At 34.2% G+C, this 26,919-nt stretch overlaps 1 protein-coding gene across 1 annotated transcript in view; it reads left to right on the top strand.

The window, feature by feature from the left end:
• The first annotated feature begins 619 nt into the window (after positions 1-619).
• LOC138697641 (G1/S-specific cyclin-D2-like) overlaps positions 620-26,919 on the top strand; it is an 82,003-nt gene continuing 55,703 nt past the window's right edge. Inside the window, exons 1-2 of the mRNA XM_069823067.1 lie at positions 620-1,000; positions 14,616-14,831. Of these exons, the coding sequence (XP_069679168.1) occupies positions 806-1,000; positions 14,616-14,831 (411 nt within the window). The 5' untranslated portion in view covers positions 620-805. The remainder of the gene's footprint in view (positions 1,001-14,615; positions 14,832-26,919) is intronic.

The following is a 26,919-nucleotide window of genomic DNA, read 5'->3' as shown; positions in this document are numbered from 1 at the left end:
ATGCATTTAATATTTCAATAATAGAAAGAAGGTGTTAATTTTTCAAAAAGAACACAACGAAAGTATAACATATTTTGTCGTCTACTAGGAGAGAGATCTGCGATGATGAGGCGATAGTAGCGACCCTAGTGGTGGGCAACTACCCACGTTTGCATTTTTACTACATATTGAGCTTCGCGACTGTATATAGTAGACTGTGGTACTGTTATAAAAGTACTATTGTTGAATATTTGGATTGATAGGTGGAAATAATTAGTGCAATAAAATTGTCAAGAATGTTTGTGTCCTTAATTTTTATTTACGAAAGTTGGCAAGCTTAGTTATAGTATGACACGAATACGGGAATGAGGAGGCACACCATAATTTGTACTGATGTTGATGACAAAATTATTATTATTATCATTAACAGTAAAATATATTTTTCGTACTTCACTAAAACCATTGTGTGAAGCAGTTCATGCTCTGTAGCTATCACACTGTGGCGGCGGCAGTCTAACCCCTACTACAGTCATTCATCACGCGCGCTCCCATTGGCCACGTCGGGAATGCGGAGGCTCCAGTAGGGGAATCTCATTCTCACACCAAGAGAACGGCAAGCTCAACTTCATTCTGGCCTGGTAGACAGCCAGGTACGGATGTTCGTGGTGGATTGACGGATCTCGCTCTGTTTTCCCGCGATCAGCTGATCTATCTAACGTTGCAATCGAGTAATGTGCGATACTTAACACACAGTTCAACAGCCTAACTGAAGTTAAAGCAAGTGTGTTCTTAAATTACCGAATTCTCGTGTTTATAAAATAGCATAATGGACCTCCTATGTTGCGAGACATCTTGTGATTGCCGTGCGTATGCAGACCCCGTCTTACTCAACGATGAACGCGTTTTACAGAACTTATTAAACACGGAAGAAAAGTACAGCCCCTCCAGTTCGTATTTCGAATGTGTTCAAACAGACATAACTCCGCAAATGAGAAAAATTGTCGCAGAATGGATGCTGGAGGTAAGTCTGAACGTTATATTACCAAAATAAAATCTGTGTCTTGTGTATTTATTGAATTCTTTTGTCGAGCGTGTTTTGTTATCTTCGCCAGTTACTTGTTTTCATGTATTACGTCTCGGTCGTTACCGTGGTTACTCAGATAAAGCCTCTTTCACTTCGTTATTTTATTAAGTATTTATTTTGTTGAGAAATAAATCATAAACACACAACTCTATCCATATATTCCTTTTATCTCGTTGATGGTGCAGTAGTTTGTGAGAAGAAATATAATTTGCAGAAGTATCTGGATCCTGGCTTTGTTCAGGCAAATGTAATAAAAAACTATTTTTTTTTGTTAGATTCTTGCTTGTAAATGTCCGTCCTGTTACTTTACATTCGCCTTTAAGAATAGTTATAATTCGTGAGATAATGTCATTTATTAATTTTTTTGAAATTTCTCAGTGTTAATATTTACATAACGCATGAACATTTTCTTTGGGCCCTAGTAAAGGAATACAATGATCATGTGAGTTACACAATGGTACATTTTTCGGTTACCATAACGAAGCCAAAAAATTATTATATTTTTCTCCAACGTTTGTTTTGTCTTGCCTGAGTAATACTATTAAAATCTTCGGTAAAGTTAATATTAAATGGGGACGTGTTGCTATGTTGCACATACACATGAAATCGTTACTGCACCCTTGCAAACAAAAAGCTACGACGAAAAATTATAAATTTTGCTACAGTTCAGAAAACTGTAGTAATAACTGTTAAGTGTTCCTAACTTTGGTGACATAGTGTGGTGCTAAGAACTAGAAACTGTTATCACATAGGCCTATCGGTAACAACTGTAAACATATCAGTTGTACACAGCATATTTTTAAAGAAATTTGTAGTCGTTCGAGTTTTATACAGTGATTGTTCTTGTTTATTAGTGAATTACAAGATCATTTTAGTACGTAGAAAATTGAACTGGCATATCGAGAGCTTTTGAAACATTTATTTTTCTGTGTAATACCGACAGATAAATAAGAATGTCAAGGGATCCCCTCCTCCTCCGCAATGTGACACAAAGCAGTATGAACCTCCTCAATGTGTGCCCTTTGCCCAAACAAAAAAACCTTCGTCCTAGCTGAGCAATAAATATTTCTTTGGGATGTCGTGTTTGAAGTCAGATTTATAACACTTTTGCGGTGATCTTCAGTCCCCCGTGCGTTACTGACAAGTAATAGGAGAACCTGTTTGAGAGCCCTGACAGGTGTCCGCGGACAAGTGGTTCCCAACCTTAGCAGGCAGTGGTTGTATAATTTGCGCTACCTTCAGCACCTCATTTTCTGAGATTTAAAATTCATGACAGTCTTTTGTCTTCCCAGCGCCATGGCAATATTTGTATAATAATATATATATATATATATATATATATATATATATATATATATATATATATATAATTTGAACTGGTAATGGAAATTACGAGAAAACGGCTGAACGGATTTTAATAAATGACCCCTCATTTTGAAGCTTGGAAAAAAACACTTTTAAGTTGGATTCTCTATTTATTAAGTCGGGGACAATGTCTTTGTTTTCCATTCGTACATGTTAATAAGACCTTCAGGAGCCACAGTGATGTATACTTAAACCGCTTTTGGTCGAGGATAAATAGTAATTTTTACCTCATCTGTATTGTATTTTTTATTCCTGGCACCCCAAATTAATTACAAATGAAAAAAAAATTATAGACACCAATAGTGAGAAATTCGAGAAGTTTCGGGAGACATCCACCGTAATTTCAAAATACTAATTTCTCTCTTTTTCTGAGGAAAAGTTTACATCTTTTAGATAGAAAACGTGACTTGCAAAGATTATAATATATTTATGTTAGAAAATCAGTACGAAATACAACACGCAGGTTAACTTGAAATATGACTGGTATTACACCAAGATCTTTTATAAAATATATATTAATATGTGACAGTGTAATGGGTTTTTTCTTCGATAATTTTTTTATAAAATGTAAGTGCATCTTGTTATCTTTTATAAACGATCTGACTAGCTTGAAACCAATATGGCGGAATGTAAATATTGTTGAACTATTAACTACGACCAAAATGCCTATTACACTGAACAACAAATTTTTGTCTTGCTCCGAAATAAAAATAGGTGACTATTACTGATATGTGTGCCTTAAATCTGAATTTAATATCCAAATTGCTCCATCACGTACTATTTTCTGGGGAAAATGAATTGAATTTTTTATGACAAAACTTATTTGTTTTTAATTTTCACTGCTGCTGATAAGTTTACAACACACTACGGATTCAAAATTCCTCATATCATCATCATCTTCATCACGGCATAAGCCTTGTGGCTCGTTCCGTCTTCAAGAAAACTGTTCCGACCATCTCATCCGTGGCCTGCCGACATTTCCTCTACCTACAGGTTTATACTTATATATTATTTGTGGTATACGATCTTCATCTATTCTTTGTATATGATCTTGCCATCTTTGTATTCAATAATTGTTTCATTTAGACTCTGAATTTCCAATTCTTTTCTAATATCTTCATTTCTCTTTTTGTCTATGAGTCTATAACCTGCCACCTGTCTCAAAAATTTCATCTCAGCAGCCTCTATTTTCTTCTGTTGTGAGACAGTCAAGACCCAACTTTCACTCCCATAAAGCAAGGTTGGGATCGCCATTACTTTGTAAAGCTTTAATAGTGTTGCTCTATTACAATTTTTAAAAGTTCTTTTTATTGTACCACATAGTGTTTGGAATTTGTTTACTTTATTTTGCACATCTCTATTGCCGGTATATGACACAATGTAACCAAGATAATTAAAATAACTTTGTTGTTGGATGGGCTTATTATTTATGCAAATTTTTGCTCTTAACAGATCTCTTCCTTTAAGAGCCATTATTTTCGTTTTTTCATATGAGATCTGAAGATTATATTCACTTGTAATATTATTTAATTCATGTATGGCTCTTTGTAAATTATCTTCCGAATCTGCAATTAAGATCTGGTCGTCAGCAAACGACAGTAAAATTCCTCATAATACTAGAAAAATGTGTACTGGATACAAAAATGATGTTACGTAGTTTAAAATACAACTAGAATAAAAATATTTCATGCGTATAATGAGAAAAATCTCGGAATTTGAACTTACATTTAAAATAATTTTCTGGATGACTTCTGTTTATAACTAGACCCGGGACTGTATTTTACAAGGAACCAACAATAGTGTGCAAGCATGCTGGATCATGATCTGCTTTTATATCGCCTTTCCATTTCAGATATTTCTTGATGAAATATTTCCCCATGCTCGTAGCTTACCGCTCCAAAGTTAGGAGGAAAGAAATCCAAATGAGAATGTAAAAAGTGTATTTTGAGAGACATATTACACCACATTTTCTCATATGGACTTAATATGGTTTCCACAACAAGTTCTATGCAGTTCTCTGCCCGAGAATTTCCAAGGAAATTTGAGTAAACGTCTTTGAAAACGCACCATGCCATTCTTTCTGTAACGGAAAGTATTTCCTCAAAGGGTCAGCCATAACTTTGTGAATTTGTGGACCGATGAAAATGCCCTCTTTTAATTTGCCTTCACTCAAACTGGTAAACCTTTTCTTTAAATACTGAAAACCACACCCTTGTTTGTTCATTGCATAAAATAAAATTCACTTAATACTAATATTTATTAGAAGTACAAAAGAATATGCCAACAACCATAAGAAACCGGAAATAAGTCATAAACTCATAAAATGCATTAGCTTTTGGTTTGGTTTATACCCCCAACCCGCGCCAGATGTTTCCTGGGGGAGCGCTTATCGAAAAGTGAAATCATAGCATATCTTAAAAACCTTACGTGATACGAAGAAAAGAGATGCATTTTCGGATTCAGCGCACATCAAACCATAAGGGACACATTGTTTTAAGTCGGAGCAAAATTCTTGTTGTTCAGTATTATGAGAATATGAAGCAAATGAAATTTTATAAAACAGAAAACACGGACTAGAAAAACAGAAATAAAAGACGAGAAGTATACATAAAAATAGCAGAGATTGTAACTATTGTACAGGAGTAATGCACAAGTCTGGACAAACCGAAAATTATCTTCATTCAGTCTCAAATAATTTATATAAGTCCTCGCTTTGTACCTCTTTATAAATTTTGATGTATATTATTCTTGTCACGTTTGCAATCCATTGCTTAACTCACAGGTGCTTCCTTTTCTGTTTATTTTTTAGCAATATGCATATCGTAATATTTTTGAACTAATTGTAGCTACACATGCATAGTATTGTTCATCATCCATTTTTGCATATCTGTGATCAAAAAAAGATTTTCTTTTATTTAACTGTAAATGGAGGCAGATGATTCTTGCTTCCTTAATTTTAGGTTATTTTCATAACATTTTATATAGTGTAATTTACTAAAAAAATCTACCTTTTATAGTAATAATAATAATAATATTCATTGATCCTGACGAAGTTAAGGCCATCAGGCCTTCTCTTCCACTTAGCCAGAAACAAAAGAAGCTGATACAGTTTATAATAATACAAGTTAATGATTACCGACTAATAAAGGGGGAAAGCAACTGCCCACTATCTCCTGGCCTAGTTGCCTCATAAGTAGTGCGTTGGTATCGCTTGTAGGTTCAGACCTGTCTTCGGACAGTTGACTAAACAACATTTAAAGAACACTAAAACATTGATGTTGGGGGAAAATTTCAGTATACGGATTCATCACTGACAATTATACCTTAGAATACTAAAAAGAGCAGATTTGTCTGCGTTTGTCGAATGCGCATCATCATGCTTACGAAAAGACACTTTTCAGTGCCAATAACTTATTTTGTGTGCACAAGGTTGGAATTTTGAAGTAAGAGGAAAAGGAAGGAATCCGTGTTCTGAAATTTATCCAGATGCTGTTACAGTCGACCTCGGTAGCGTAGTGGGTATAGCGCTGGCCTTCTATGCTCGAGGTTGCGGCTTCGATCCCGGCCCAGGTCGATGGCATTTAAGTGTGTTTAAATGCGACAGGCTCATGTCAGTAGATTTACTCCTGCGGGACAAAATTCCGGCACACCGGCGACGCTGATATAATCTCTGCGGTTGCGAACGTCGTTAAATAAACCATAATTTAATTTTTGATGTTATACACGCACAAGTTGAGTAAAATAATGCAAACATGCTAAATAATAATTACAATGAATTTTATAATCAATCTTTAAAATAGTTTATCATATTATTTATGAAAGAATTTTGATATTGTAATACCAGCCTATGTCAAGTGTTGGGTCCGCGAACTGCACATCATGGTAAATTTATAGAATTATGTTTGATATTATAATCGAAAGATTTCACTGAGTATCCGTCCTTATACATTAACGGTCTTACTAATAAAAACTCTATATACAGACGTTTAACTGTCTTATACTTATACAATGAGTAGCTCGTTTATAAGTCGTGTGTAAATTCCTTACTAATAATCACTACATACGTCGTGTATAACAGTATAACTGTTACACAGCTACGTCATAGTTTCGTCATTACTTCGTTACGAAAGGTAATAGAATATCTGAGGTTCTCTATTGCATCCGGTAGAGTGCTCTAGTGTGGCGTGTTAAATATCGATAGTAGAACTGGCTCTAATCGATTACCACACTACATTTTGGTCAAAGAGTACAAGCTACAGAATATTATTCTAATAATTCTATGATCTTTGGTTTGTTCTTCTGTGGTTACAAGGTAACCATCACCGTAAAATGGCAGTCGATACGAACAGCTGTTAGAGGGGCGGCCATTTTTTCGCCATATACAACGCTTAAACGAGGGGTTTCGTGTATATAACTACTGCAAAGCAATTCCCATTGTATAGTTACAGCCTGTTTATACGTCCATAGCTTATTCACGGTTTATTAGTAATGTTTTCTGTCTCAACTCTGCATAAGTCTCGTATAGAAACTATACACGGTTTATTAGTAAGACCGTAAACGTAAATTTGTCGGTTTACTAGTGCATATAAGCAGATTTTAAACTGTTTTAGATCCAAAAGCAACATTAATACTAAGACATTCTCTTACAAATAGCAATAGCATAATGTTAACAGTCGAAATAAGTAGCGTTAACAACTTTCCGAGCTATGAATAGCATATATTTGAAATCTCGCATTTGTGAAGTACTCAGCTGTACATTCCTCCTTCCTTCACAGACTGAGTGCTGGGCCTCTACTAAGTGATACATTACAGTGCAAGAGTTTATTTAGTTCATTAACTCTTAGAATGCATGCGTCATTTTCGAACTTTGCTATTCCATACCGGAAACATGAGCGATATGTAGAGGCACTGCAATTATCAGCCTGGCGCTATATTGCTTTTTATTACGATACCAACTACATTAAGTCTGGAGAAAGAAAACTTGTAAAAAGTTTCAAGTAAACCCATTTCAATGCGGCAACTTCTCGTACGTATCTGCTATGCGTGTCATCTACTCAAACATGTGCAGGTGCACAATAGATTGATCGTGATTATTATTATTATTATTATTATTATTATTATTATTATTATTACCACTACTACTACTTACTCCATAATGGTAGAGGCCAAAAGCATGGCGAACCTCTCTGAAAACAATGATGTGAATGTGAAGTTGGATAAAAGTTTTCGCATAGATTGAATAACGGTTGAAAGAATTTTTTATATCGAAAAAATGGAAAGTAAACAATATTTTTATGCTATTAGAACGGTTTATTCGTAACAAGCGTTACAGATCTGACATAAATGCATTAAAAAACGTTTAGGCATCCAAATATTAACTTATTTTGGACACTAAACCATGAAAGTCACAATTTCATATGAGCAAAATTCTGCACTATCAAATTTATGTTGATTGTCAAATTGTTACTATTTAGCGACTTTCAAGAGATTTTCATGAAGCGAATTAAGTTTACTTGGTTATGAACTTATCGTGTGGATATCTTTTACATATTTTTTTCAGTTCGCTATTACATTGTAATTCATTTCACAGTTTTATGTCAGAAGTTCTGTTAGAGTTTAAAATAGAACCAATACAAACAGTAATAATTGGATTCGACATATTTTCAGAACGAGATATATTTTATATTTATAATTTTCTAGGATTATTATATATTCCTTCATTAGTAAATAATTTCATATCAATAATTTGTTTTATTTGTGTATAATTATGGCATTTTTGTTTAAGATACAAATATTTTTGGTTCATTTGTGGTTACGTTACCTATGCCTCATGTTGAGGCCCCACGAAAATAGAATTACTAGAACAGTAACAATACAAGACATAAAGGGAGACCTTTAAGACAAATATACAACTGGGTAGACACTAACATTACGTTATTTATATACGTACTTATAATAATTTATGGTCCGATTAATGTAATCGACGATGTATGCAATGGAAGGGGAAGGAACTGGCCACCCTACCCCATTATGTCCTGGCCTAGTTTCCTCATAAGTAGTGTCTTGTTGGTATCACTTGTGACTTTCAGATCTGTCTTTGGACAGTTGATTTTTTTAGTAGGTTATTTTACGACGCTTTATCAATATCTTTGGTTATTTAGCGTCTGAATGAGATGAAGGTGATAATGCCGGTGAAATGAGTCAGGGGTCCAGCACCGAAAGTTCCCCAGTATTTGCTCAAATTTTGGACAGTTGACTAAACAACAACAATAATTTATGGTGTGAGCTGAGAAAAATTATTGCTAAACATAAAGTCCCTGGGATTCAGTTGCAGTAACTTAAAATCAGCCCGGCGTAACACTTGTATAGCCTATGTATAGATACACATCATATTTACCTGTACCATAGGCCACTTTAGTACTGAAGCAAGTCTTGCTTGCGAGATGGCATTAGGTGCTTACCCGATACGCTGAAGTCCAGACCAAAAGCAATGCCGCCACCTATTCTTAACGACCTGGCCTTTCCGGTTTTTTCCTCGTTAGAAGTATGAAACCAATATGTATAATGGACGTAATTGGGATTTTTTTATCCTGAGCACGAAAGAGAATAAATAATTCAAAAATATATCTTACAGCAACTCATTGCTTGTGTATGCGCTGATTCTGCAGAATCATATCATCTCTGAAACGAATTGTTTTCTGGCTCGCCAGGAGGTCCGAGAATATTTCGGTAAATCATTTAATCTTCAGGAATGTGTCAGCATGCCCAGTAAACCCGGACTTAATTGTGCAAGAAAATAGTTTCATTAATATTTCTCCATAGGAACTGCATTAATCTTAGTCTGTACGTAGCCTGGCGTCATTCTGATCAGAGTAATCACTAATGTCCACAACTCCCTTAATACTGACGACGGGAAAGATCAAAGGGTGGTTCATTGCAAGGTAGTGCTAAACTATAATTGCAAATGGCACATACTTGATGATTATACACGGTTATTGAAGAACCATAAAATCAAGAACGAAGTTTCATTCACAAAATAATTAGGTTTAACGAAACGATACCTATTTTCAATTGTTTTATTTCAGTTGTTTTGACAACGCATCTATATTTCGAAGTGTAACAAAGGAAGATAAAACCAAACAGGAAACTTCAGATATACACAGACTCTTAGGATAAAAATCCACATTTCTTTCTTAATGTCGTTCAAACTCTGGTGACATGATTCTTGGGAGTAATCTAAGCAATTTATATAATTCAGACTTGAAAATCGAATTTGGAGGCCCAAAGTAATAAAATTTTGGACCGACCTTACTCCGTTAGAAATCGACCTAGAATAAAACTTCTTTCGCCAAAATGATCCCCTACATATGGAGGATGTTACATACTAAAATTATTTATCTTGAACCTTTGGAAAGATATGCCACATTATATAAGCACTTTAGTATATTTGTATACTTTTGGGATAAAATATTTATAATCGCTTGAAAATAATAATTATAGTTTACAACACAGCCACATGTTTAAGCTTGCCAGGCGAACGATAGAAAACAAAAGATACGAAAACAATAAATGAATTGTATACATAATTGAACACTTTCATATTTAAGTATAAAAATATAGGGGTACCATTTGGGGGATGGGAGGTGAAATTTAAAATGCAATTAAGCCTGGTTTCAGACTTCCCTCTCAATATCTAAATTGACGTCTTTTTTGTTTAAATTGAATTGAATTTAAATAATTAGTTATTTAAACTGGGAAGTTTTAAAATGAAAGCCCTGTATATATATATATATATATATATATATATATATATATATTACCCACTTTGTGTGTATGTATGTATGTATTTATTCACACTGCAATGGGTATATACCCGGTGGTAGTGGTAACTAATTACACTCAATAATGACAATAATAAACTTATTAATTAAAAATGCAATTAATAATAATACTAATAATTAATACTAACAATAATTTATAATAATAATAATAATAATAATAATAATAATAATAATAATAATAACAACAGGGAAAATCCTAAATTAAATGAAGCACGATCACTTAAAATAACATTTAAAATAAATCTAATTTGTATCTTAAACCTAAGTTCGAACTAAAACCCACGAGTATGATATGTTCATATCTGCACAAGTACAATATTACACTCATTTCGCAAAAACATTTCACTGTTTAAATACTTTGCATTGCCACTATAAACTATAAAGCTTCACTGATAGGAACACGTTTCACTTACACAACACACTTCACTGACACAACATAATTCTTCACTGATACAACACTTCAGTAACAAAATATCATTTACACCCTTTAAATACTGTGTATAATTATCGTCTATTAGTAAAGTCCTTAAGCCTATTTTTAAATACATTTTTGGTTGTTGTTAAAGCTTTTAGTAAGTCTGCAGGTAAAGCATTCCAGTCCCTGATAGTACGATTGAGAAAAGAAAACTTTCCAGTGTCCGTCCTCTGTCTTCTTTCCCTCAGTTTATAAGAGTGGTCGTTCCTTGAAGAGTAATTTGGCGGCTGCAACCTATTTTTTATTTCTCTCCAGGCAGGCTCACCTCTGTATGTTTTGGACAGTGCGCATAATCGAATTCGCGTTCTCCTGTCCGTGAGTGTGTCCCATTTTAATGGTTTAATTTGTTAAATATCTGATAATATTATTGCACTTAAACAAAGATGAAACACATGTTGTATTCACATTAAAGGATAATTAGATATTGCTACGGCATTGTATCTGAAGATGCCCCAACCGTTAATACGAAATATTTTTAACACACAACATATATTAACAGGTGTTAATGAAATTGTAAATGTGATAATCATTTGATTAAAAATTGTAATATGCTTTTAAATACTACTTTCCATGATTCACAAATACTCAAAATTTGTTCAGCTGACCACAAAAGACCGTAGCGCCGTAGAGTTTTCCGTTGTCAACGTGCCACGGACCAAGAACTCCGTTCGTGGCCGAATTTGTGAATACATAAATTTTGAAAATACAACCGGCGAATACAGGACTGCTTATATAACTTCCAGCATTGGAGACCTAAATATGAAACGAAGCGAGACGTAACCCATGAAGCGTATATGTCTTATCAGTCCTATGCAGTTTATTGCATTGCAATGGCCTTCCATGGAGACCTCGCTGCAGTTATTTGCAGTGAACTATTGTATGTTTGTGCAGTGCAGGCGCTCTTTGACCTCCAATTCATTCCCTAAATAAACATTTTCATGTCACATAACTGCATTGCTACTTTGTTGGAGTAACTTATCTGGCGCGCTAATGAGTGACTTAATATTCTCTGTCAATGAGATCAATTAAAGCAAGAGCCGATAACCAGAAAATATCCGCCACTTTCTGCATCGGGAAGCAATTAGATGGCTGACGTAGTTCGAGCATCTTTATACAAATAATCGTCAACAATGTTGAAGAAATAGCTATAATTAAAATTTACGATCGTTTACATTTTTTCCGTGTATTTTATTTAATGTTCGAATCACATTCATAACAGTCCACTGAAAAGTGTTTTATGTCACAAGGCGATAGCTTTCGTTTCTAAAGTCGCGTTTCTAGTAGAGAATTGATAACCTTTCTTATAAGGAAGCGAAAACATCCACAGTATTTGAGAGAAAAGATCAAATATGAACTGTAATCTTTAAAAACTGACATACAGAAAACAAGAAAAAAAAACGTTGAGAAATAAACAATTTAGCTTACGTGAAGAGAAACAAAAGAATAAAGAGATAAATGGTTATCCCACTTACAGCGAAAGAACATTTCAAGGCCACCTCAACAATTTAAAAACTATAAGCCTCTGGTAAAAGAAACTTGGCCGTCATGAGAAATGTTGGACTAAACAAATGTAAATTGCTTGTAATGCTTTGGGGATGATTGTGATGGTAATGACGATGAATTGGATAAAATCCTTGAGATAGGAACTAGCCCAAGTGATATGTAATCAAGAAAAAAGTGGTTGAATTTCAGTATCAACATTAGAAGTAACATCATCCCTTGTGGTTACATATAAAAAGTTGTAATAAAATAATTCATTTCTTGAAAAAAAAATGCAGAATGATCATACGTAGTATGTTTGGCTAAGCTTTCTAACACCATGCATTGGGTCCTTTCTGCGAACTTGGAGGAGTATTCGCATGTTTAAGCCGTGTGCAACACATTTGTATGCGACGCTGCGTTTTGCACGTGCATTGTTCCTTTCAAATTGCTACTTGAGGCCTAGTGATGTAAAGTTGCCAAATACTGAATGTAAAGAAGCCCCTGGCGTCCAATGATGTTATGGTAATTTTTATTGGCGAACAGAGACAATGGAGCTTGCCACGTGTCACTCTTTGCGTGTATTTAATCACAATTCATTTTATTTGGTTGGTTTCCAACGTCGATCCCATGGTATCGATTTAATAATATATTATTATTAGGGCTAGGATTTTGTTGACCTATAAATCATAAAAAATGTCCTAAAAACAATGCATTTATGACCTAAAAATCTTTCAAAAATGCCCTTAAAAATGCCTAAAAATTGATCTTACATTCTAAAATTAGCTTAGTAGGAAAAGTGCTACTTAATATTTAGACTTATAATTAAATTAAATTAAATTCTAGTACCAACATTTAAGTTTATTTAATTTTATATAATTTTGTCTAAGTTGTACACTTTAATTAATTATTTTACCTGATGTAGTTTCCATGTAGTCCACCACAAGGCCATTCTTATACGGAATTAGTAAGTATAGAGGAGTCTATATTGAAGGGGTGGTTGGACTCATCCATTGAATGGGGTGTACTACGTTAAAAGGGCAATATTTATGTAGAAACACTATTAAAATATTGTACAAAATAATGGGTATTAGCATAGGTATTAGCCACCGGCGCAGCCCGGTCGGTTAAGGCGCTTGCCTGCCGATCCTGAGTTGTGCTCGGGCGCGGGTTCGATTCCCGCTAGGGCTGATTATTTGGTTTGGTTTTTTCCGAGGTTTTCCCAACCGTAAGGCAAATGTCAGATAATCTATGGCAAATCCTCGGCCTCATCTCGCCAAATATATCACTATCACCAACTCCATCGACGCTAAATAACCTCGTAGTTGATTTAGCGTCGTTAAATAACCAAGTAAAAATAAAGGGTATTAATGGACAAAATATGTAGACAAAATATCAAAGGAAATAAACATTATTTTATATTAATAATGGGGATTTGTGGCCAAAATTAAATGAAAATGCCTCACAAATGTCAGAATAACATAAAAGATGCTCTTATGAGTTGATATAGGCAAAAAATGCAAAAAAAATCCTAGCCCTAAACTTATTATTATGTGATCCTCACTATAGTGTTGGTTATTTTACAGAATGCATGATGGTTGGTGTGATTTTTTGGTATTAACGATATCGCGAAATGTGTTAAAAACTTAATTTTATGCAAGGAAAATGCAAATCCCTTAATAAAAGTACAAAATTGAGTGAAATATATCCACTTATTTCCGCGAAATTGATAGAAATCCACGAAATTACTTCATAATCACGATATTTTCAAAAAAAAAAAAAAAACAGGTTTTATGGATAATTCGCACGGAAAATGCCTCCTTCTTCCAAATAAAAGGTTATAAAATATACATGAACATTCTACATATTTGATCGTTCAGCATTACATGTGTGTGTGGAATCTCGCAACGATATACGCATAGTTTTAGGGGCTGCGGAAGCAGACGAGGTTCATTTGTTTTTCCCGCAACAACGGCCTTCGTGTGATCGAGAAGGCAGTGCCGTTACCTCCTCAAAGTCGAATGAAATTGAATTATGAATATAATTAATGCTGCAAACAATTTTCTGTTAGTTTTGAAAGGATCGTTTCAATAGTAATTAAAAAAAAATTGTTTTATTATTTTGTTAAGTTTCTTTAAGGTGCGAAGTATGCACGAAATGCTTGTTTTTTTTTTTTTAGAAATATTCACCGAAATCAAACCAATTTAATCACCGAAATCAGGATGAAATAATCATCACAGAATCACACCTCTAATGATGGGTTGTATTTGTAACAGTATATTCAAAAAGTCCGTTTTTGGAGCCAATTCCTGATGTAGGGTTTTACTGCTTTATGTCGCACAGTTATTATTGTGGAACATTTTAAAGAAGTGGCTCATTTCATTCTTTCCAGGTGTGTGAAGACCAGAAGTGCCAAGAGGAAGTGTTCCCGCTCGCGATGAACTACGTGGACAGATTCCTCAGTGTGTGTCATATTAAAAAAACTCAACTACAGCTCTTAGGAACGACGTGCCTTCTGCTCAGTTCCAAACTGAGGGAACCGCGACCCCTATCTGCCGAACTGCTAGTCTACTACACCGACAACAGCATCTCCACCGATGACTTATGGGTAAGCAGATTCTTTGTTTACTTGTGTGCAGTCTTCAGATGTGAGATCATGCCCAGCAATTAGACAATTCCTTTGGTCCATTGTCCTAACTCCCAGTTAGACGCAGTTTCTCCTACACGATCGACTATGCTACGACATGCTATGCATTCCAACCTCCTTCGTACACTGTAAAAATCAGCATTTAAAAGTAGCATGGATATTGGAAGTATATACCGTATGCTCTATACCGGGTGATTCTGTAAATTTGTAACTAATTTTAGCTATGATACGGAGATCATTATCAACACCTCCCCTCGTTAGGGGCATTAGGCGCCGAATTTACGTATGATATGATAATATATATATATACTTACTTTTTACTTTTGAGGGTTTCTCCACTATTTAGCGGTTACCCTGTATTCCCATTCGCCAATCTTCCCGGTCAAGCCATTCATCTCCTTCCAGAGACCTGTCACCCATCAATCTATGGATCTGTCCTCTCCAGGTTGTTCTTGGCCTACCCCGCTTCCTTCTACCATGAGGTGACCATTCCAAAAGAGTTTTAGGCCACCTACTTTCCTCCATTCTTCTGACATGTCCATACCATTGAAGAGTTCGTCTCTCAATTCTGTCCATCACTGTCTCCTCCGTATCCATCATCCGTCTCACTTCTTCATTTCTCCTTCTTTCTAATCTGGAAACTCTGGCACTACGTCGTATTCCGTCCATTTCCACTGCCAAAATCTTAGATTTCTTACTTTCTACCAATGTCCACCCCTCTGCGCCATATGTCATTATACTTTCCACAACCGCCGTCAAAATCCTCTTCTTGGTGTCATTCAATATCGTCCTGCTCCACAGTACTCCATTCAGCATCCTTATGGCTTTTCTTGCTTGCACTAATCTACTATCTATTTCGGAGTTACAACTCCCTAAATCATCAATATATGACCCCAAATATTTAAATTTTTGAACAGCTCTAATAGTTCCTTGGTGTAAGGAGATGTCTCTTCCGTTTCCACCTACTACAAGATATATATATAATTTGAACTGGTAATGGAAATTACGGGAAAACAGCTGAACGAATTTTAATGAGTGACCCGTCGTTTTGAAGCTTGGCATCCAAGGATTTTTAGAAAAATAGGAACTTTCAGTGAAGTGTTAGTTTTCCTTCATAATTTTCCTATTTTCCAAAATCCATCTTTCGTCAGTTTTGAGAACTAATGGCAGTTCAGAATAAAACAAAACACACACTACAATAAACAATATTACACGAAGGCCATGACCTGCAGGATTGCTGACATATTTCGAGTTCAGATGGCTCAGATTCTCTGACATCATAATGCCAATATGTCGATCTTCATTTGTGTAATTTACAGGTCTGATTCTCTGGTCTGTAGTTTTCCGAGTACAGCTGTATTGGATATTAAGAACTACAAAACTCAGGAATGTTTGATGACATTAATACCTTAAAAAATGAAATATTATAGTTGATGCAATTATGTGAGTAGACCTATTTGTCACTAATTACACACATTAATGCTATATCGATGATATGAAAGTGAAACCTTTTGGGGTTTTATATAAGTAGACGCAGAGAAAGAATATTTTAAATTAGATCTTCATTTCTACAATGTACTGAGTAACAGCTATTATAATGTTACTGAAAACTATAAAACTTACGTAAGGTAACAATATTGTTATTAAAAATGAAATATATATTTTTTTTTAGATATTAATCAAGTGATGTGGGTCTTTTTCATATAGGCCTATTTAATGGCAGTGTGATGTAGATATTTATATGTGTGATTTTCTAATTTTCCTAGGTAGTAATGAGTCATGGTTCCGATTTGTCAACAACAACAGTATTCGTTATTGGTGTGTCTTCACATTTGTGTAAATTTGCATATAAAATAAGCTGTGTCGCGCGGCCTGTCTCAGTAATATCTACAGCAGCTACAGAGCTGCGCCTCGTTTGATTTGTAATCGCGAGTTCTCCGACATTAAAGTGATATTAGACACGTACAATGATACATTTTAAGTGAAAAATTTGTTTCAAGCTGGGGCTAATTTCGAAATATCATTTCATATGGAAAGAAAATATATTGCAAGTCCTTCATTAATTACTTCTCTTAACAACAGATCCATACTCTCCATTTGTAAAACAAAACAAAAATTAAAACATTCAAACCAACTGCCAATGCATTCCCGAAACTTGGGTGACGTACGTATTCTACATGGCAATGGGTCACGTACACAGCGTAATTTTTTTTTAGATATAATAATAGTTTTATTTTCCCTGGCAGAGTTAAGGCCATCAGGCCTTCTCTTCCACTCAACCAGGATCAAATCACATACGGAAAAATACATACCGATATACAAATATTAATTTAAAAATAATAATAAACATAATTAAGTAAAAAAGAGAGATTGAATACATATACACAATCAGTATTAACTTTAAAATAACAATAATAAAAAATATATAATAAAAAAGACTGAATACATAATCACAAACAGGAAAATACATTCTAGTATACAGTATTAACTTAAAAAAAAATAATTAATACATATGAATATAATCTCACAACTAAAGGAATAATAGAATTAGTATGATCAGCACAGCATATGTTACATTGAGACAATGACAATTACCTAGATATAAGTGTTAATGGAAAAATAAAGTAATGACTGTGTAAAATAATAATAATAATAATAATAATTATAATTATAATAATAGTATTTTACACAGTCATTACTTTATGTTTGTGCAAAATACTATCAGATATCAGTTATGCTGAAAATGTGTAGGCCTATTTCCGCGAAAATCTTCTCTCTTTCCAATCCACAACTATTTTCTTTAGGAATCCCATCAGTTTATTCCATTCCACTCTGTCAAAAGCCTTTTCTAGGTCCACAAATATTACCATGCACTTCTTTATTCTTCTCTAGGTGTCTTTCGCCGATTGTTCGTAGCAGTATGATAAAAATGACAATGCAGAAGCATGGAAACAAATTAAAACGTTTAGAAAACAAAACCGGCAGCTCCGAATGATCTAGAACTAGATGAAAACGTAAATTTTATGAAACGGTAGGGGCGAATTTCTGTAAGAACAGTTTCTAAAGAAATATATTAATTAAACTCAACCCTTCAAGAAGGTCTTCTTGATTTCCGTAGGGTTGTTGCATAACTGCACCAACATATGTTCCAACCGACTGGACGGCTCTTCCTACCAGCGTGCTGCGACTGGGCTGCATGCAGCGTTAGCACATTTCTTAGTGATCAAATGACAAAGTATTTCATTCAAGGCCGTGGTGCATGCTGTAATTCCTTGCACTTTTGTTGTTATTTGCGTACGGTGCACAAAATCAATTCCTTTACCATGCGCTTCGAGAAAAACAATTGTCACTTCCTGCACATTGTGTACCGTCATCTCTGAATTCCTCTGTCGAACCGGCATGCATTTAATTCCCCATGCCGTAGACATCTGCGCACTATAAACTCACTGATCTGCAGTTTTCTGAGTTTATTGTTACATTCTTATATGCCTTATCCCCGGTTTCTTGTGTAATGTCAGCTTTGGGATCATATGATTTGCACGTGCACCGACGGAGCCAGTAGGACTTTAGGACGATCAGTTATGATTATAGAACTCCATGTATGCTTCGTGTCTTAAGAGAACAATGTTGCACGTAACATTGCTGTGATTTTAACAATGAAGTACTCTCTTATCTTTTCTACTTATTCAGTTTTCTACCCAAGGGCAGGTATTTCACTGGAAACCCAGAATCCTTCAATCTTCCCTATTTTCCGCCTTCCTCCTAGTTTCCGCATACGATCCATATATCTTAATGTTGTCTTATATTCTGATATCTTCTTCTGCCACGAACTTTTTTTCCCGTTCACCATTCCTTCCAGTGCATCCTTCAGTAGGCAGTTTCTTCTCAACCAGTGACCAAGCCAGTTTCTTTTTCTCTTCCTGAAACATCATTCTTTCTTCACCCACTCTTTCCAACACAGCTTCATTTCCTATTCTATCCATTTCACACGTTACATTCTTTTCCATATTCACATTTCAAATGTTTCTAGTCGTTTCTCTTCATTTCGTCGTAATTTCCATGTTTCTGCACCACACATTGCCACACTCCACACAAAGCACTCCATTAGTCTCTTCCTTAGTTCTTTTTCCAGAGGTTCGCAGAAGATGCTCTTTTTATGCGAGATATGACGATGTATTGTGATGTTACAGTAAAAATATTCCAACATTTTCACGGAAACACTTCTTTATTTATTTATTTATTTATTTATTTATTTATTTATTTATTTATTTATTTATGTATTTATTTATTTATTTATTTATTTATTTATTTATTTATTTATTTATTTATTTATTTATTTCTTTATTCTGGTGTAGTTAAGGCCATCAGGCCTTCTCTTCCACAACACCAGGAATACAAATACAATAATATAAATAAACAGAAAAATACACTATATACAAAATGTAGCTATACAAGAAATAAAGAGAGAGAGAAAAAACACTATAAACAAAGTAAAGCCATACAAAAATATACACAGGTTGCAGTCACACAAACTTTAAATGAGTGATTAAGTATCATAATTAATTGTATCCTAACTAATTAACTAACATAAACAAGAAACTTGCAATTTTAATCTAGATTAAAAAAGAAACACACAAATCAATACTTCTAGCAATACCTAAAAACATTAACTAAGACAAAATTTTCCAATTTAATTTTGAATTGTGATAAAGTCCGGCAGTCCCTGACGTCATTAGGTAACGAATTCCAGAAGCGAGGTATTTCTACAGTATAGGAAGATGAGTATAAAGACGTTCTATGATGAGGGATAGAAAGAAGTGCTTCTCTGGTTAACAAAGAATTTATAATAATAATAATAATAATAATAATAACAATATTTATTGCTAGAACAAAGGTACATATTGTTTTTTTTATATAATAATTACTTTTACGCCCTCAGAAAGAGTACATAATCATGCTCAGGGCACATTTCACAAAAATATCTGAGAATAATATAAATTATGAAATATATAAATTTATATTGTAATAGTAGTATTTGTTGTTTAGTCAACTGTCCGAAGACAGGGCTAAACCTCACAAGTGATACCACGTAGGCACTACTTATGAGGCAACTAGGCTAGGAGATAATGGGGTAGGGTGGCCAGTTCTTCTCCTCCTCCATTGCATACATCGCCGACTAACTATATTACTACACTAGTCAGACTTCAGATGCATACAAACAATAAATTGTTCTTCCTCTGACATATATCGTCAAGTGAGGTGTACTGCCTGATAATAAATGTACATATCAGCCAGAACCTCTATCAGAGGAAATATACACATTCTTTCTCTTATTCATACTACAAAGAGTGTACATCAAAATACAAGAGTCAAAATCTTCTCGGTCTATCCACGAATTAGTCAATGTTTCAGTGGATTTTTTCACTGTCGTTTCATACATTCGTGATGTATGTGCAAGTATTTATTTACAGCTATGAGTTATTTAGTTTAATTTCATTAGGAACTATTTTATATGTAGTGTAACAAATTAGTCTTCCTCCATGTTTAGTGCTTTCTGATTTTACTACACCTACCTATCCCAATGTAAATTCATATTTTAGTATTTGTACACAAACGTCTTTATCACGTTTGTCACATGTTTGGAATGCCTTGTTTATTAAGGCCTCCCACAACTTTTTGTCTCAGAAATCTTATCAAGAACTTTCTCGTAAATTAGTCTGCGAATAAAACATGTATTGGAAAGTCGTAGGCCTACTCTATTCTTTTCTGAAAAATTTGTTTCATGGATACTAAATGAAACAGTAGAGCAAGTGGCCAGCTTCAAATACTTTGGGTGTATATACTATAAGCAGTAACATGAGCTGCTGCCAGTAAGTCAAAAGGGGAATAGCATGGCAAAGGAAGCTTTTAATAGAAAAATGAGCATTTTGTGCGTATCTCTGGAAAAAGAACTAAGGAAGAGACTAGTAAAGGGCTTTGTGTGGAGTGTGGCATTGTATGGGGCAGAAACATGATACGACGAAGTGAAGAGAAGCGACTAGAAGCATTGAAATGTGGATATAGAGAAGAATGAAGCGTGTGAAATGGACGGACAGAATATAAATGAAACTGTGTTGGAAAGAGTGGGTGAAGAAAAAATGATGCTGAAGCTGATCAAGAAGAGAAAAAGAAATTGGTTGGGTCACTGGCTGAGAAGAAACTGCCTGCTGAATGATGGATGCACTGGAAGAAATGGTGAACGGGAGAAGAGTTCGGGGCAGAAGAAGATATCAGATGATAGACAACATTAAGATATATGGATCATATGCGGAGACTAAGAGGAAGGTAGAAAATAGGAAAGATTGGAAAAGGCTGGGTTTGCAGTGAAAGACCTACTCTTGGGCAGAACACTATGTATGTATGTAACTAATATCATCCTATCATCCTTCACGAGTTTAGATATTTTGTGTGTTTCGACCTCCAGTTGAAACCAGTCTGTTAATCTTTCCAATGGTCTGCCTATACCCCTCCCCCTTTAGGGTGGTATCGACGTAATACCCAAGTATCTATCTTCGTGCTGTTTCTAATCGGTAATGTAATTCTGAATCGTTTCTAATATTGATTTAGTTTCTAACGGTCTTACTAATAAACCATGCATAAGCGATGGATGTAGAAACAGGCTGTAACTATACAATGGGAATTGCTTTGCAATAGTTATATACACGAAAACCCTTGTTTAAGCGTTGTATATAGAGAAAAAATGGCCGCCCCTCTAACAGCTGTTCTTATCGACTGTCATTTTATGATGATGGTTGCCTCGTAATCACAGAAGAACAAACCAAAGAGAACATAATTAGAATAATATTGCTGTAGCTTGTACTCTTTGACCAAAATATAGTGTGGTAATCGATCAGAGCCAGTTGTGCTAACGATACTTTACACGGCACACTAGAGCGCTCTACCGGATGTAATAGAGAACCTCAGATATTCTATTACCTTTCGTAACGAAGTAATGACGAAACTTTGACGTAGCTGTGTAACAGTTATACTGTTATACACGACGTATGTAGTGATTATTAGTAAGGAATTTACACACGATTTATAAACGAGCTACTCATTGTATAAGTATAAGACAGTTAAACGTCTGTATATAGAGTTTTTAATAGTAAGACCGTAATTCTTTTAAAATATCATTTTACTTGTGAACCATCACAATATTTTCGAAGTTTTCCTTAAAATTTTAATTTATGTTGCAACCAATCGCTTTTACATCTTGTTTCCTATTTGTCCAGATTCTACTATCATGTAACGGAAATTGAAACCGTATTAGGCCTATATACAGACGTGGACAAATTATTAGCAAAATTGAAGATTTTTATTACATATTTTTACAAAATATGATCCTTCAGCTTAGACTACAGTTGACATTTTTGCGTATTTCGAAATTATTAGCAAAATTGAAGATTTGTATTGTATATTTTTTTTTACAAAATTTGACTCTTCAATTTGGACTACATTTGATATTTTTGCATATTTACAAATTATTAGCAAAACTGAAGATTTTTATTATATGCTTTTACAAAATTTGACTCTTCAATTTGGACTACAGTTTACATTTTGGATATTTCCAAATTATTAGCAAAACTGAAAATTTGTTTTTATATTTTTACAAAATTTGACTCTTCAATTTAAACAGCAGTTGACATTTTTTCACATTTACAAATTATTAGCAAAATATGAAGATTTTTATTATATATCTTTACAAAATTTGACTCTTCGATTTAAACTACAGTTGACATTTTTGCATATTTCTATTGTAATGATAGAAATATGCAAAATTGTCAACTGTGGTCTAAATTGAAAAGTCAAATTTTGCAAACAGATTTGTCGTAAAAATCGTCAACTTTGTCAATAATTTGTCCACGTCTGTACATTCAGTATGATAGATTTTTTAACAAGTCTCAACCAATAATTGAAAGAGTTTATTAGTTCTAATATTATATTTTCGACTACAATCTTGGACTTTATTGGCTCTTGACCTTTGAAGGTCAAAGTCTTGAATTTTTACACTACATTTTCATTCCAAATTATTTTAGAATGCAATTTTATGTGAATATTCCTGTTTGTACATCATCTTCTGATTTGATTTAAAATATAATTATGCCATAATAAAGACTTATTATTAGTACTATTATTTTTTTATTGTTGAACTGGTTGACCAATAAATTTCACGGAGGAGACAACAGCAGGGACTATCTCGGAACTTAACTGTGTCTTCAGAATGTGAAAGTATTTTTAGTGCACGACCATTATTGTTGGGTTATTTCTGGACGTTGGAATTTGTGTGGCATCTGAATGACGAATACATCTCAGCATGTTTTGAATGCAATCCAGTTTATGCACTTAGAGGCTTGAAATGCTTTGCCGTTCTTGTCATTGAGAAAAGCTAAACTTAGAATATACATGTAATAACAAAACTGTAGAGAAAGTTTTATCAGCTGAACACAAAGTTATCAGAGCAACTACCGGCAAGGGAAGTGTGTAGGATATAGGAAACTCCAGTTTGGCTATCACTTGAATAGGCTAACCACAAAACCAACTATAGGAAAACCACACAAAAGTTGTGAATGAATGAGCTGATATTATGGAAACAAATGGAATTCGAAGGTTGAACAGCTTGTTTTTGCATTATGTAGCATACATAGTGTGGATGCATTAATAACTCAGATCCGAATTGTTTCATTGTTCTGGTCTTTGCTATAAATCAATTCTTTAACGTAAATTAACACTGCTAATATAATAGAATAATTACAATTTTTACATTAATGAAATTGAATGTGGGAGTCAAAGAATCAGTTCTGTAATTGCATGAAAATGACAGAATTGCAATATATTATATATTTATAAATACAAGATCTTGTAAAAGAGATATAATTATATTATCATAGATAATATCACAAGAGTTCTCATCTTATCGATAATTAGCGACAGTGTTGCCAACTCGATTCTTAGAAATCGCTAGGAAACAGTGCAAAAACCGCTAAATTGCTATATTGTCAATGTAAAGTAACATTTCCCGCTGTAAGTGCTAAAAGTACCCGCTAAATCCCTATATCAGCAGTACAAGTTTCATCAATTTAATCCGCTAAACTAACACAAAAAACGCCAGATCTAAATGGAAAACCGCTGAATTGGCAACACTGATTAGCGAGCACGTAGCGAATTATTCAGGGAGTTGAGAAGTCACGTGATATTTGAATAAGGCTGTTTCGCGAATGAATAAATAAATAAATACCTAAATAAATAAATAATTAATTAAATAAGGTACTCAATTTACTAAATTAATATTTTGTATTTCATTGGCCGTCATGGTCTTTTACTTCCTGCAATATGAAATTCATAGCAAATCGTTTGACAATAGCTGTCGAAAAGGAAAACACGAAGTTAAACAAATATTTGAGGTTATAACATTTTATTCTGAACTTCGTATTTTTATTTAGTGATACATAGTATGTTCTTGTGGGATGGTTGATATTTGAATACGAATATTTTGCGATTATATTAATAAATAATTTATGCTCGACCATGCCGAAATGTAGTAATTATACACCTGGTAATAGCCCTTTAATGCACCTCATTAAAGTACACCTATTCATTATAATTCAGTTGTTCAGCCAATGAGAAATCATCATTGTACCATTATAAAACCGCAAGTATAGATTATTCTCGGATATACAATCGAAAGACAATTAGCGAAAAGTCACGGAGGCTGGAAATCTAATACTGTCGCAGAAGGTTTTATTCTGTTACTATAATAATTAGCGTTAGGCCTAATTGTAAATAATATTCAAATAAATTAAATTTGTCATCTCGTTTTTCAATGTCTAAATCAATTTCCAGGTTATATCAAGATTAATGTTCATGTTACTCTGTAGATTGTATCAATTTATTTTATTGGGTTATTTTACGACGCTATATCAACATCTAGGTTATTTAGCGTCTGAATGAAATGAAGGTGATAATGCCGGTGAAATGAGTCCGGGATCCAGCACCGAAAGTTACCCAGCATCTGCTCGTATTGGGTTGAGGGAAAACCCCGGAAAAAACCTCAACCAAATAACTTGCCCCGACCGGGATTCGAACCCGGGCCACCTGGTTTCGCGGCCAGACGCGCTGACCGTTACTCCACAGGTGTGGACGATTATTTCAAGGTCAATGACATTCGTGCCTCGGAAAAAATCAATACTTTCGCGTCTGCGTACATCTCACAATTCAGGTCAGTTCCGCTCCTCACTTAGATAACCATAACATGAATACTTGTGAATAATTTCAAGTTAGAAATATGGTCAAGCATAAAAAAGTCGTATGAAACTTTCCTTTAATGGTAATTAAGACGCTCGTATGAAAATTATGAATTATAAATTAAGATAATTAATGCACTTGCTAGCACGGCCATCACGCTATATCACGGCCTACTGTATTGTTAAGGAGCCAATGAAAATATTTAACATCTGAACATCATTTGCGGCAAAATATTAAACAAATGCGCATCAGGTGCGAGAAGATTGTTTCGACAAGATTGCAGTTTATACTTGACTTTGATTAAGACTCAATATATTTTTGCACTCCATTGACGCATGAACGAATTTCTGTGCTAAGGAAGTAAACATTTTCCAGTCTGATCAAATTCCAGCTTTAAGTAAATGAAAATTACGTTGAGATCATCAAAGATGACCCCATAGACGGTGATACCACACTCTGTGAACCGTGCTTTCTGCGTGCGCTGCAACCTTATTTTGACATTATTTATCTTCATTTCATGGAGTTTTATGCCGCCTTCCAAATAGGAAGTGAGCAATAAATAAACGAATTTTATGACTGATGGCGATAATCCAAGCCTAACAATAACAGCATAGTAGATTGAACATAATAAGAGAAAACTTTACTTTATATTCTATTACTAGCCGTACCCGTGCGCTCCGCTGCACCTGTTAGAAATAAATATAAAGTAATTACATAATTAAAATAGGTCGTTTGATCCAGGGAACATTCGTGTTTGATAGAAGGATAAATCGTTTAATATGTTACTTAATTTAAATTGTATTTAAATAATTAAAATGCGATCATTTTGGTCCAGAGAGCACTCAGAAGTTACTGTAGTAACATTATAGCATTATGTCCATTTAGAGAAACTACATTTTCCAATGGTGAAATAATAATTAATTATACAAATCGGTTAATTTAGCTTTCGATATTACTTCATACAAACACAGAAACATCCTCTGTAGGCTATCTTTCATAGCTTTCGATTGTTGCTGTCCAAGGCCCCTTATAGACGAAGTCATTTGTTTTTAAATTCATTACACGGCCTTAGATGACAGTTATTTTAATTTTAAAACTCATTTATCTCATTAAATATCAGTCCTATCAAAATTTTGCAAGGAATAAAACTTATCGGAAATCCTTTTAAAGAAACTTTTTTATGTAACATATTTCACAAAAATCCATAATAAGCGCGATATTTTGATTTGCTTAATTCAGGCCCCTTATAACCCCCCATTTAAATAACGTATTTTGAATGTCATAGCCTAAAATTTAAGTTACAGCGAACTTAATTTATATTCTAAATTTCATATAAATCGGTTCAGCCATTATCGCGTGAAAGGTAACAAACATCCAGACAGACAGACAGACATGCAAATAAAAATTTCAAAAAAGCGATTTTCGGTTTCAGGGTGGTTAATTATATATGTTAGGACCAATTATTTTTGGAAAATCGAAAATTACCAGAAAAATTTCGGCTACAGATTTATTAGTATAGATGAATTTCAAATGTTAAGTAGAAGACATTTTATTCCGATATATGAATAATTGATTTCAGTACATTCATAATCAAGATCACGTCCATTACGTGACCGCGAGCGAGAGGGGAATTGTTTTAGATTGATTTTTGAGTGGACGACAAAAAGTGAACGACAGAAGACAAAAAGTTGAAAATCGAAAGTAAAAGACGTTCTCAGGGCTTCAAAATCTTAGTTCCTGTTGACGTATTGAAATAGATTTGTCGTCG

This window comes from Periplaneta americana, chromosome 4 (genome assembly GCF_040183065.1).
Source record: "Periplaneta americana isolate PAMFEO1 chromosome 4, P.americana_PAMFEO1_priV1, whole genome shotgun sequence".
NCBI classification, from domain to species: Eukaryota; Metazoa; Arthropoda; class Insecta; order Blattodea; family Blattidae; genus Periplaneta; species Periplaneta americana.
This window is presented reverse-complemented; position numbering and strand designations above follow the sequence as displayed.